The 14071-nt window shown below is 35.5% G+C and overlaps 1 protein-coding gene across 1 annotated transcript; it reads right to left on the bottom strand.

Moving 5' to 3' along the window:
* Positions 1 to 5305: 5305 nt before the first annotated feature.
* Positions 5306 to 12476, bottom strand: LOC133860942 (probable aminotransferase TAT2). The gene is made up of 7 exons (XM_062296622.1): positions 12072 to 12476; positions 10724 to 11063; positions 9993 to 10211; positions 9553 to 9612; positions 8167 to 8322; positions 7511 to 7604; positions 5306 to 5749 (listed from the first exon to the last, which is right to left on the bottom strand). Exons 1-7 carry the CDS (start codon positions 12380 to 12382, stop codon positions 5631 to 5633), a joined length of 1299 nt encoding a protein of 432 aa, XP_062152606.1. The 5' UTR covers positions 12383 to 12476; the 3' UTR covers positions 5306 to 5630.
* Between the last annotated feature and the right edge of the window lie 1595 nt (positions 12477 to 14071).

Raw genomic sequence — 14071 nt, 5'->3', positions numbered from 1 at the left:
ACAGCTTTTATTACGAATAGGAGTATTAAAGAGAATGTGTTGTTAGCTCAAAAAGTGGTGAAGAACTGTCATAGAAAAAGAGAAACCACGATGTACTATCAAGGTAAATCTGATGAAGTCTTATGACTCAGTAGATTGGGACTTTATTTTGTAGTGTTTGCTAAGTGTTGGAACTCCAATGAGCTATGTGAGTTGGGTTTGGGAATGTATCACCTCTCCTTATCTTTTGTCATTGCTATGGAAATTCTGCCTTGGTTGATGGAGGAGGTTTCACGGAATGTCAATGCATTAAGTTTTCATCTTCGTTATATTGAAATCAAGCTTACACACCTCTGCTTTGCTGATGACCTACGTACTAATTTTCTCAATGGAAAAAATGTAAGTTGTTCAGAGCATTAACAAAGTATTACAATATTTTATTGCTTTATTAGGTTTGGATCCAAATCCAACTAAAAGTACTATTTATTGCTGGGGTGTTTATGAAGGGATGAAGGAGCAAATGAAGGATTGCTTGCAAATGAAGGAAGGGAAATTACCTGTTTGGCATTTGGGGTATCTCTAATTTCAAAAAAGCTAGCAGCTGTGGATTGTGAAGTGATGTTGGAAAAGATTTCAGAAATGATTGACTCTTGCTTGTCAAAGAATCTCTTCATTTGTAGGAAGATTGTAGTTGCTATCTTCTGTTTTGTACATAATTCAAGTCTATTGGTCTAATATCTTTATCTTGCCCAAAAATATTATTAGATCAATTGAGCAAAAGTTCAAAAGATTCTTATGAAATGGTAATGCAGATAGACGAGACAAATCAAAGGTTTTTTGGGAATCAATTTTTGTTCGAAAGAAGGAGAAAGTTCTTGAGGAGGTTGTTTGGGATGTCAAAAATAGAAATTAGGGGGAAAGAAAAATTTAAAGAGATTGATGTGAATGTAGATATTTGTAGCAATTGTAGTATAGTCCAAGATGTTTTGTATTGATAGGAAAATAGGTTTGTACTGTTGTTAGCTATTTTAGCAAGTTTTGGAGGTTAGATACTATTGTTTAGCATATGCTACTCTAGCTTGGTTCCTGGAGTGTAGTGTTAAAAAATTTCAATGTTACTCATTCGTTACTTAAGTCTGCCTCTTTTTTTTTTTCTTTTTTTTTTCTTTTTCTTTTTTAATAGAAATAGACCCATATGCGATACACGTGGATTTTTAAGAGAAAATCTCCCTAAAAAACTAAAAATAAATAAAGGAAAAAATAAAAGTTGGGGGTGCCCAGCCTTCCCGATTTGGCCTAGGGGGTGGTTCGGCCACCCCCATTCGGCCGGCCTGGAGGTGGCGAACCACCCGTATAGCCCATGAGGGTGGTTTGGCCACCCCCATGTGGCCAAATAGGGGTGGTCGAAGCAACCCCAAAGGCCACCCCCCATTTGGTCGGCCTGGGGGTGGTAAACCACCCGCATGGCCAATAGGGGTGGTTTGGCCATCCCCATGTTGCCAAACCCTTTGAGTCACCCTCATTTTGTCAAGAGGTGGCTCAACCACCCCCCCATTCGACCGGCCTGGGGTGGAGAACATTGAAAACTTTTAAACTTGGTTTGAATGCATTGCAATTTTTTTTTTTCTTTTTTTAGATGCAAAATTGAAAAAGATGTAAAATATTTCGAGGTAAGGTGTATTTTTTTCTCTATATTTATATATATGCCATCGGGGAGAATTTCTCATAAAAACCCACATGGGTCTATTTCCGTTACAAAAAAATGGCTGACTTAAGTAATGGATGGGCAATATTAAAATTTTTTAAAACTTTATTGGGGTGCATTGAAATTGCTCCAGTATGTGTAGTTTTTCTTTTGGGATAATTGCAACATTGGTCCCTGTGGTATACCATAATTACAAATCACTCCATATGGTTTAAAAAGTTTATGGGAGATCATTGTGGTAAACTATAATTACAAATCGATTCATAGAGTCAAGTTCTGTTAAAAATTTTAACAGATTCTGTTAAATACCACGTCAGCGCCATGTGTCGCCAATAAGATGGCGACACGTGTCTATCTTAATAAAAAAAATATAAATTTATTAATAAATAAATAAATATACTTATTATTATTATTTTTCTTAAAAAAAAATGGAAGGGCAAAGGGGTGGTGCGCAGCCACCCCCAGTGGTTTAGGGGTGGGCCCCCCAGCCTCTGGGGAGGCTGCGGCCACCCCCAAAGGTGGCCGGGGCTGGCGTGCGGCCACCCCCAGTGGTCGAGGGTGGCCATCGAGCCACCCCTAGTAGATCTAGGGGTGGCCCGAAGGCCACCCCCAGGCCATTGGGGGTGACTGTGCGCCACCCCCGACGGCCACTGGGGCGACTCACCATTTTTGCTTTTTTTTTTTTTTAAATAAGTTTATTTATTTATTTTTCAATAAATTTATATTTTTTTTATTCAGATGGACACGTGTCGTCATCTTATTAGTTTAACGTGGCGCTGACGTGGCATTTAACAGAATCTCAAAAAATTTAACAGAATTTGACTCCAGGGATCGATTTGTAATTATTGCTAACCACAAGGACCTCCCATGAACTTTTTGAACCATAGGGGGTGAAAAATAATTATGGCATACCACAGGAACTATTGGTGCAATTATCTCTTTTTTAAAAAAATAAAAATAAAAAATAAAAAGGTGAAGTAAATAAAAATAGGAAACAGTAGGACAGCAGATCGAACACGTCACCAAAGAGCAAAAAAATAGAAGAAAAATCTAGAGGAGAAGGTGAAGGAAAAGTCACGGAAAGAAAGGAGAGAAAATGAAGACCATGATATCGCATAGTATAACGTAGAAATTACCTCCTTGCCGGCAGGATACCAACCGACGGTGAGTAGCCATTATACTTAGCCGATCGGAAAGCGTCAACAATGGCATCTTCGGCTACGGTGGCGGCTCGAAAGCACGGAAATGCTGAGGGGTCACCTTTGCCGAGAGGCATAGATGGCCTTGGATCGTCTTCGTCAAGGTTTTCAAATAGCTTCATGACAATTCCCCGGACGGTGGTTGCCGACGCCACGCTCAGTTCTTTGTTCCCTCGAAAACGCCATTTCTCCAACCCGTTTTCCATCTTCCTGGTTGGTTTTGTTGTTAGTGGCGGAGAAAAAAAAACATGTAATTTTTTATTCTGCTCCTACAATAATGCCCCTACAAGGCTACAAGCCTACAAGCCCCTACAAATTAAATCAAAACATTCATTCTCCAGTATTTGCTCAGAAGAAAATATATATATATATATTCAAGACAGCTTAGCCTAGCCCCAGCCTAGCGGTTGTAGCACTCTTAAAAAATGGAAGTTACCCTCAAATTTGGGCTGATGTTGAGCTAAGAAAACCCAACCCAAAACCAAAATTTGATACTATGAATGATAAAAATATAGTATATAAAAAGAACAAAAAAAATTATGTATCATTATATTTTATTATTTTAATTCCACCACTACTAAGACAAATTCCTGGCTCCGCCACTGTTTATTGTGGTGGGGAATTAGCTGGTTGAGTTGGGTCATCGTCGTCAGCGTTTTATTGGTGTTGTTTGGCAAGAACATGAACGGAATAGAATAGTGTCTTTTACTGTTTATGTACTTCTTCTTTTTTTCACTTTTTTTTTATATTTTTTTAATAACAATCAACATCAAAACATTTCCACTTTTTTCACTTTTTATATCACATTAATAATTTTTTTATTACTATTCAAATAAAAAAATTCACTACAATATAAAACCTTTTCACTTTTTTATACAAATTATTTTTATTTTATATCATATCATCACTTTTTACTAATTTCAAAATTAGCAATCCACTACTCTTCTCTACCTGCCTTTGTCAAACAAGACCATTAATAGTAGTTGAGAGTGGCCATGTATTCCTTGACAAGGAAGCTCGATCTCCCAATGGTGGCCAATGTTCCTGGGTATAATAAACAATCACGCTGATCGATCAGCCACGTTGTTTTTTTGTTATAAAAAAATTCCTGAAACAACGCGTCAATTAATTATTCCTGAAACCACTCCCCCAACAAAACCGTGTCATTAAATACAAAATTGCCCCCATAATTAGTAAATTTTATTTTTTGTTCTTTGAGTTTTAATTTTTATTATAAGTGAAACCTGTAGCATAGGAAAAAATAGAAATGATACCTCCGTCTATTTTTCCATCTAAAATTGACGGAAATCTATGTCAGCACCACGTGGCCACACTATTTTTTGCCTTGGGGGTGGCCACATGGCGCTGACATGGATTTCCATCAGTTTTGAATGAAAAAATGGACGAAAGTATCATTTCCATATTTTCCTATACTGCAAGTAATACATATGATAAAAATTAAAATTTAATGGGCAAAAAATAAAGTTTACGAACCAGAATAGGCAAGTAGGTATTAACCCTTTTCAAAAACAAATTCTGTGTCTTCGAGATGGGTATCTTGCCAAGTTATTTTAGCACGTGGGTGTTGGGTATCTTCAAGTTTTATCAAAGGCAAATGATTCTTTTGTCAATCTTTCTTTACCCATTTTTCAAAATTACCATTACATTTATAAGGTATATAATGATTCACATAAATCTCATATATCCAATAATAATTTTAAAGGTAAAAAGATGTACGCATACAACGTCTCTTTATCAAAAAGTAATCGAGTTTTCTCATAGAGAATTGCACAGTAGCATAGCATGTATTTTGACCTACATGTGCTTATTCAACCGGGAGTAGATCGAGGTGAATGAATCGATCCGTACTTTCTTACAATGTGACTAACATGGGCCATTGTTAATGACTTTATTTATTTCTATGTGACATTAGACTATGTTACAAGATTGAGGTTTTAATGTTACTGTAGCATGTTGTTTATGACTATATATGATGCAATATAAGAACCTGTTGGGATTGCATTAAATAGCTTAAAAAATGTTTTTCAGTATATAAAATTTGTGCCTAGCAAAACTTGGTCAATTTGGTAAAAAAAACACTAAAAACACTTTGTTCTAATGAGAATTGACATAAGATGGATTTGGTATGGTGCTCCCAACTTCTTTCTGCAGGTATGCTCGATGGTCACACAATTTATTTGTCAATATGAAATTATTGAAAACAAATAGAGAGATGCATGGTTGGTATAGTATCGCTCTAATAGCGTGCTCCACCATTGAGAAAAGAAGTACTGCTAGAAACTTGAAAGCAAAGGCACGTGGAACAACTACATCAGATCTTGTTTTCGGTACATGTGAGGTACGGATATTTATGTTTCCGCTGAATTATATATCTAACAATAACCAATTATAATTTGATAAGTTGTCTAATTGAACTATATGTTCTATTCCAATAATCGAACATCATTGAAAACATAGGAGTTCAAAAACATCCAAGAACTCCTTTATGGTTCAAGGAAATCAAACAAAAGCAAAGGATGATCAACAACACGATGTTGTTGATCGATTACAAATCACCAATAATAACATAACATGATCAGATCGAGCAACAAGAAGTTGCTGATGATCCCCAGTCATCATCACCCCTTCTTCATTAAGTCTTGCCTGATTAGCAAAACTTCAAAGAGGGGATTTTATTAATCACAATTAAGTATTCATGGAAACCACCATGAGAAACTAGCATGAGCTTATTGTTTCTTGGCATGCCTTTCGCAGAAGGCTTTAATCCTCCCAAAGCCATCTTCAAGAGCTGTAGGGTCAATTCCGAAAGATATGCGCAGCCAATTCTTCATCCCAACAGCCACCCCTGGAGGAAAAATCCAAAGAAATAATTACTACCAAATGATAGATCAACAACCAAATCATTCCCCACAAAAATGTTTAGGGAGATGGGAATTTTATTGCATGTTGATTGTGAGGGGTGGGTGTAGGCCAGGGGACACTTAAAGCTCCAAAGAAGAAAGTATTTTAGAAGGTTATGTTTATTTTATTTCATTAAATGCATGTCATTTGCAACCTCCCATTTATTTTGAGATGGAGGGAGTAATAAAAGCTAAATGATTGATTTAGAGTTACATTTACTTAAAAGAAATGCTACACACATTTTTACTCTCACACTCCTAAGTGCACACTCCTTTAAGTGGCAGTTAAAATCACCATTAAATCCAAAATCTAATAGTGTTCAATTAAAAATCTAATGGTAATTTTCATTTTCATGTCGGGGAATGTGCACTTTGTAGTGTGAGAATTAGAGTCTTTGTAACATTTCTCCTTACTAAAACTCTTAAAGAAAAGTATTTTATGAAAGCCCCCCCCCCACCCCCCAAGTTTCACCTCTTTTTAACTTTTGCCTCCAATGTTTAAAAATTGGCAATGTACTCCAATTAAGTTTTGAGCATTTTCAATGTTTTCTGATGAAAATAGACACGTGTGACGCACATGGGTTTTTAGGGACAAATGTCCTTAAATTACCCCTAAATTAACAATTTTTTAAAGAAAATTTAAAAAACCCAAAAAAAAAATGCTGGGCCATGGGCTATTTGGAGTAGTGTTGGCAATTTTTGACATGACTCGCGAATTTGACACAAACACGACACGAAATTATAGGGTTAGGGTTTAGACTAAATGAGTTAGCGGGTTGACCCATTTATCGACACGATTATAAACAGGTTGATGGGTCAACTGTGGGTTGACCAACCAACCCATTTACAACCCATTTTGTTTTCGGGTCACCAGTTGACCCACCAACCCATTTACTTTTTTAAAAAAAAAAAAAAATCATAAGTTACTAGGCTTAGTTAAAAAAAAATGCTCTTAAAAAAAGGAGAATAAGTAAATATCTTAAAACAAAAGCCATGATTACCTAGTATCTAGGAAAAGAGAATAGGAAAAAATATTTCAAAACAAAATCTTTTTTTAAAAAAAAAAAAAATAAATAGATAAAGAAAAAAGTAAGGTGCGGTCGGGTCAACATGACCCGTTAACTTAATCTTGTCGTGCTGGGTAACCTGACGGGTTAATCGTGTCGTGTTCGAGTTGTGGGTTTCAACCCGATTAATAATCATGTTGGGTTTGAGTTGGCCTAATCGGGTTGGCCTGAACCCGACACAACAACCCCAATTGCCAACCCTAATTTGGGGTGGTTGGCCACCCCCATTTGGCCGGAATGAGGGTGGCAAACCAAACCAAGTTGCTAAATGGGGGTGTCCGAAAACAAACCCCAAAGGGTATAGGAATGGTTCGGCTACCCCATGCGGCCAAATGGGGGTAGCCTAAACCACACTAGTTTGGCCAATGGGATGGCTAAGCCACCCCCTGGCCGGCTGAATAGGGCTGGCTCGGCCACCCCATGGCCAAATGGGGGTGGCCAATCACCCCCATCCTTTTTTTTTTTTTTTTTGGTTTTCTTAATTTTGGGGGACCTTCACTTAACCTCCTTTAAATTAGTGCCGCTTTTAAAATTACTCTCAATTTAGTGTATCAATCTTTCACTTTTTTTCAATTTCACCCATTCGTTAGGATTTTCCATCAATCTAGCTCAATGAACCTTAAAGACCTTGTTGCATACCTGGTAAAATAATAACCGATTCCTCTTTAGCCATCTTGAGACAAAACTCCATATCATCATTAATGTCTTCCAATAATGGCAGGTTTAACTTCGCCTGTTACAAAATTTATGGTCAAAACATCTGCAATAAATTTTACTTATACGTGAGCACGCATATTTTTTTGTGTTTTTTTGATAAGTAATGGACAATTTATTAAAAAGGTGCACTGCACCCCTAAATACACAGGTAATATATGCATGAAGCTCCTAATTAAAACAAACAAAAGGAAAACTCAAACAAAACAACAAGAAAAACCCACAAAACCCGAAACGCCCCCAAACCCAAACCCAAACCCTCAAAACACCAAAAGTCCTCAAACTCGAACCCACACTAAGCACTCAACACTAGACACCACGAACCTTGCCTTTCTCACGCCTACAGGACGTGCCAGAAGCATTCTAGTTGATGGAGCATTCTAAATATAGAAGCTCCCTTCTACCTCTGGGCCTAGGGTGAACGTACCCTTCACCTTCAAAGGGTGGTCCTCTTCAATGTCCTCGATCTCCTCACATGAATCCCCCACCAAAGCCCAATCCAAAAAAGTTGCAGGGGAAAAACACCCAACAAATAGTGAAAATATGTGAGCACCAATATATTAAACATTTGATGCCCTTACCATCACAAACATCGATCCTTCTGGTTTATTTGGACAAGTAATGTAGGGGTTCTCCTTAATCCTATCATAGCATATGTATGAAGCCTCCTTTAGGATGTCAATAACTTTTGAGAAGAAATCTTCGCTTGTTTTTTCAAGGATATGAGGAACCGCACCCTGATACATAAAGACATTGCTAAATTCAAAATATGGAAAATAGGAATGCATGGATGATTATAGTATTTCTCTATTACTGTGTCACAAGTTTGAAAGAGACCATTAAGACAGGAAAGAACAATAAAATGTTTAAGATGCATATGATAATAAGCTACATATTTATGTATTCAGGAAAAGGTCATTACAAGGAGTCAAATAATGGACGAATGAATGAATTATTCAAGCTAAGTTTGATTAGTACACCAAGAAGTTGATGCTCAGTATAATAATAAGAAGTGATTGATGTAATATTTGAACGTAAAAGTAATTTTTTTTTTTGGTAGTGTGTATTTTTGTTTGAATAATAATATAAAGTGCCTAATATGATATAAAAAATGAAAAAGAAAAAAAAAACTAGAATATTTTGAAATTGACTCTTTTTGAAAAAAGTGAAAGTGGAGGCAAAAACCTTTGTCAAACAAGTTTTATGGACCCCAAAGGAATCTCATGTTAGTATGCTAAGGATTGGGAGGATTGGGAGTAGAAGCCAATAGAGTGATGTAATCTTTTTTTAGGAGTTAAGTTAGAGACTAAAAAGGAGTAAATCTCCATTTATTTTGTAGTTTAGTCTAATAAGGAATAGATCTCTAGACTTCTAAGACTAGAATCGTCCTAATCTTAGATGTCAAGACCTAATTGGTCTCTTATGTAATCGGTAGTCTATTTCTATTTAAAGAGGAACTACCAATAACAAATAAATGAGTTGATTATTGTTTTATAATATAGTTTACTATGTTTTAAAGGTTAATGCTCCCTCGAAGTAGTCATTGAATATTACGGCTTTCTCGAAATAGTCAATTTATCATTTTCTATATTTTGTTACTATTGGTTCGCATTAGAGTCTTCTTTTTCTTTTCTTTTTTTCTTTTTTTTTGAGCTAATGAGGTGTCTGGGCAGCTAATTGGCAACCACATAGTTCTTGTCCCACAAGCACCAAGTAAATGTCGGAATAATTTCTTGAAAGTTGCCACTCAGCCTAACCCTTGAGAAAATAGTGATATTGGGGCTTTCCAAGTCATTTTTCTAGTATGCTATTGAAGGAAATTCTTCTATTAAATTTTCTCCAACAAGAAATCAGGATAAAAATACATATTAAGTTATAAATGTGCTTGAAAAATGAAAAACTGTTGCATTCTTTTAATATGATATATTTCTTTTTTCTTTAAAAAAAAAAAAGTGCTATTTATAAACCTGAATGAACGTTGCTGGCTCAGATGACATATTAACACAGCCCGTAATACATTCCACAATCTGTAAGGAAAAGAAAAGGATGTGGTCAGAATTCTATGTGTTATGTTATTATTCAAACAAATAAAATTTTAATATAACATTGTAGAACCATTATGATATTACTTTGAAACAACTTCACTTACCGCTCTTGATCTTTCATTTAATGAAAAATTCTAACGTAGGAGTGCAATTGAAAAAAAATTGAAATATTGATATACTAAATTGACACTTTTTAGAGTTTATGAGTTTGGTTGCAAAAGTAATGAAAGACAAAAAAATGATAAGTGAAGTTTTCCCTTTCACTTTTAGATGTGCAAATGAACATGCAAGTTAGCTTAACACACACTCAACTCAACGACACACACAGATCATAAAGAGAGAGAGAGAGAGAGAGAGATGACCCCCAATTTACGAAGGATGCCATTAGGATCACTTGTCACAATCCAACCAAGTCGCCAACCTGGTACCATCCATCTCTTTGATATAGACCCTAGTGTGATAACAGGCACTATTGATCCAAATGCTCCCATCGGCACAAACGGGTTACTTCCGAAAGTAAGATGGTGATAAACTTCATCTGCAATAACCAGAATGCCTAGCTTTCTCGCTGTCTCTGCAATCTAATATTCAGAAAAATCAACCACCTACATCTACATCTAGCTACCGTTGTAAATTGCTTCAAGAGCTACATATTATTGTCGAAATTTATAATGAACAATAAATTATGGAGAGAAAAGCGGAAGCAACGAAAAAAAAAATACAAGGAATTTTGGAGAGATTCGGTGTTAGACACCTACATCTAGTTACTGTACGTTGTAAATTGCCTCAAGAGCTACATATTATTGTCGAAATTAATAATGAACAATAAATTATGGAGAGAAAAGTGGAAGCAAAGAGACAAAAAAATATAAAGAATTTTGGGGAGGTTTGGTGGTAGAAACCTACATCCAGCTACCGTTGTGAATTGCCTCAAGATCGATCGAGCTACATTCTGCTCTCATTAACTTTAGTTTTTATGTTTACAATATAAAGGTCCTTGTAAAGCATTAAAGTAGGAGTAGATTTAATCTTGCCTACCTATATACACTAAATTCATTCTATAAAGAAATTAAAATAAGAAACAGAAAAAGACCTTCTTCAAATGTTGGTGTGTATAGACACTTCCACAAGGATTGCCAGGGTTTATGATGGCCATGGCAACAGTATTCTCATCAGCAAGAGCTTCAACGCTCTGAAGATCAACCTCCCAACCCTTTTCTGGATTAAGATCAAAATGGCGGACTTCAAGATTTATCGATGCAGCACGTGACTCGTAGTATGGAAAGCCGGGTCTTGGAAGCAGAACGTTGGCGCCTGGGCGAGCAAGGACTGTCAGTGTTACTTCAATTGCTTGGATGCATCCAACTGTGATATAAATATCGTCTGGCGATAACTCGTATGGAAGATCACGAGACAGATAATCTGCTATGGCCCTATTAGAAATTAAATATTAATCAAGCATCAAACTAAATAGTAGATTAACATTGAATGTGCATGACTAAATGTTGTGCATACACATGCATAAAGGAACTTTTATCTCTGCTTGTAAGAGAATAACTTGCATGGGTCCACATTTAGTATAATCTTTTTAGGGAGAAAATTTCACAAAACTCTCCCGAACTTTTATTCGTTTTGAATCTATCCCCTAAAAGTTTAAAAACTCTCGATTTTAACCCTCAAACTTTTAATTTGATGCAATGTTTCCAATCCGTTAGGGTTTGACGTTAAATTAAACGTCAAAAAAGGAAAAATGACTTTTATAAAATTCTAAATTTATCCATAATTTCAAAATTAAAAATTAAAAAAAAAAATTAAAAAAAAAAAAAAAAAAAAAAAGTTAAGAAAAAAATGGTTGACCCATGGGTCTCCAATTGTTTTCTTTCTTACAAGATATTATATATCTTTTTTCGTCTACCATCATTTCTCTAGTTATATAATTTACCCCTCTCACTGGGTTTAAATCATCTTTGAATTGGATCTTCTGTTAATTTGTGAAATATTGTCAACTATACCTCTAAAAGATGAATTAAAAAAAAAAAGAAAAAAAGAAAAAAAAGAAAAAAAAAGAAAAAAAAAAAGGTGTTTGGTGTTGAGGGGGAGGCCGCCTCCTTCTCACCCTTAACTATCTCACCCTTACACGTGTTTTCATTTTTTATTTTATTTGTTTAAAAAATAAAAAATAAGGGTGAGACGATGAGTGTACACCTAACAATTTATTTTATTTGGACGTTGCACTGCAACTTTGTCTGCGAATAGGACAATTATACGTAGCAAAGATTCCAGCAAAATGAAATAAAGTGAAGTAAATAAATTAAAATCCGACAGAATGAAAAACGGTAAAAAAATAAAAAAAATAAAAAATAAAAAAATCTGGAGGAGAAGATGAACTTCAACCGAATAGTTCTGGATCAACCAAAAGCGATAGAAAGGCGAGAAATTACCTCCTCGCCGGCAGGATACCAACCGACGGTGAGTAGCCATTATACTTAGCCGAGCGGACAGAGTCAACAATGGCATCCTCGGCTACGGTGGCGGTTCGAAAGCACTGAAACGCCGAGGGGTCGCCATGGCCGAGAGCCACGGTTGGCCTTGGATCATCTTTGTTAACAGATTCAAATAGCTTCATGAGAATGCCACGGACGGTGACTGCCGACGCCATCGCCACGTTCAGCTTCTCGTTCCCTTGAAAACCCCATTTCTCCGAACCGTTTTCCATTTTCTTTTGGTTCGTTTCGTTGTGGTGGGGAATCATCTGGTCGAGTTGGGTCGTTGAGTTTTATAGTAGCTCGGGTAGCTATTCTGTAATGACCCAAGTCCAAGGGCCGGTTTGTTAACTTCAAAGACTCGTAGGCGCAAAGATTATCTATTTAGATCCAAAGTACTTGTGACCGTATAATGCATGCCATTAATTTAGACTAGTAGGTAGGGTTTTTTTTTTTTTTTTTTTAAATTTTTAATTTTTATATGTGCATGAGACACATCGACAATATCACATAGATGCAACAAAAGTAACACAAATGAATGTCATTATTCTCTAAAAAAACCTTAACTTCCGGACCACCTTTACCAATTGTCTTAAGACCTGAAAAGTGGAAGAAAGTAAGAGTTAAGCAAAAGGCTCAATAAGTAATATTCTCAACCAAATTAAAACGGTTAGTAACATTAAAATTTAAAGCCGATACTTAAGCATATAACATAAAGTAATTACTTGAGTTAAACTCTATTTTCTGTCCTCAAAACATTTTTCTTTGTTTTACTAAACAAAACATATGTTTAAAAATAGTTTATAAATCAACTCTGCTTTCATCAAGCTCAATATAAAAACATGATTCTTGAACGAGTAAAAACTTATCTTTTCACTTGTCATTTATCGCCTCACATACTATTACGACCCGTATGCATGGGGTTGTATGATTCAACCTTCGAAGATCTGGTAATACCCGTGGTCGCGGAGTACTCTGGTCATCTGATTAACTTATTAGTGCACTCAGTATGACAACTTAGTGATGGTCATACCTTCATGTAATCGTAACTTCAGTGTAGTGCACTTAGCATGACAACTTAGTGATGGTCACACCTTCACGTAATCATAATTTCAGTGTGGTGCACTCCATCCTAACCCGGTACCGTGCTATTTACTTTTCCTTAGGCCAAATGTCTTAAAACATTTAATTACATATTTTGGTTCTACCTTACACATGCTTATTCTTTATTTCCTTAAAGTTTTAATAATTATATAACTTAGCATGTAAAAATGGTACCACTTCTTTACGTAAAACTTTTCTTATTGGTAAATGGAAACTTTCCTTATTTAAAAACTTCTCATAGATGGAAACTTTTATTCATTTGGGAAAAATTACTAAAATATAAACTTTTCTTGATTTTTGGAAACCTCATTTCATAAATGAACATTTGTACCCAAATTTGAGTAACAACTTAGTTGCAAAACACTTTCGTACCTCGAGCTTTTAAATCATGGGTTAACATTTAAAAAAAACATGAAGTGTACGTTGACAACTTGTAGTAAACAAAATGACAAATGTGTAACATTTAAATATTTTAAGGCAAAACATGTTATCATAATCATTGAGAATTAAATAGATTCAAATGAGATAGAGATTACTACTTATTCAAGTATAAAACAAAACTTTTCATGATAGTTAAAATGCTAAAAGAAATTTTACCATAAAGTCCATGATACGAAAGTGTTAACTACTTTAATTGAAATACACTTAGAAGGGGTAAGGAGTACCACTTACCTCAATACTACACTAAAAGGTATGCGGTAACTGCTAAACCTAAACAGTAAGGTTCACCTAATTAAGTTAGCCTTATGTTAGGCACACAAATCCATATTAGAAGTCAGTCCTAACTTACCTGACATTTCTGACATTTTCCCAATTTTTAAAAATGTTTTCTTCTTAGAAATAAGATAAGGAAT

Source organism: Alnus glutinosa, chromosome 2 (genome assembly GCF_958979055.1).
Source record: "Alnus glutinosa chromosome 2, dhAlnGlut1.1, whole genome shotgun sequence".
In the NCBI taxonomy this organism is placed as follows: domain Eukaryota; kingdom Viridiplantae; phylum Streptophyta; class Magnoliopsida; order Fagales; family Betulaceae; genus Alnus; species Alnus glutinosa.
The sequence above is the reverse complement of the archived record's forward strand: the minus strand, read 5'-3'. Positions and strand labels throughout refer to the sequence as shown.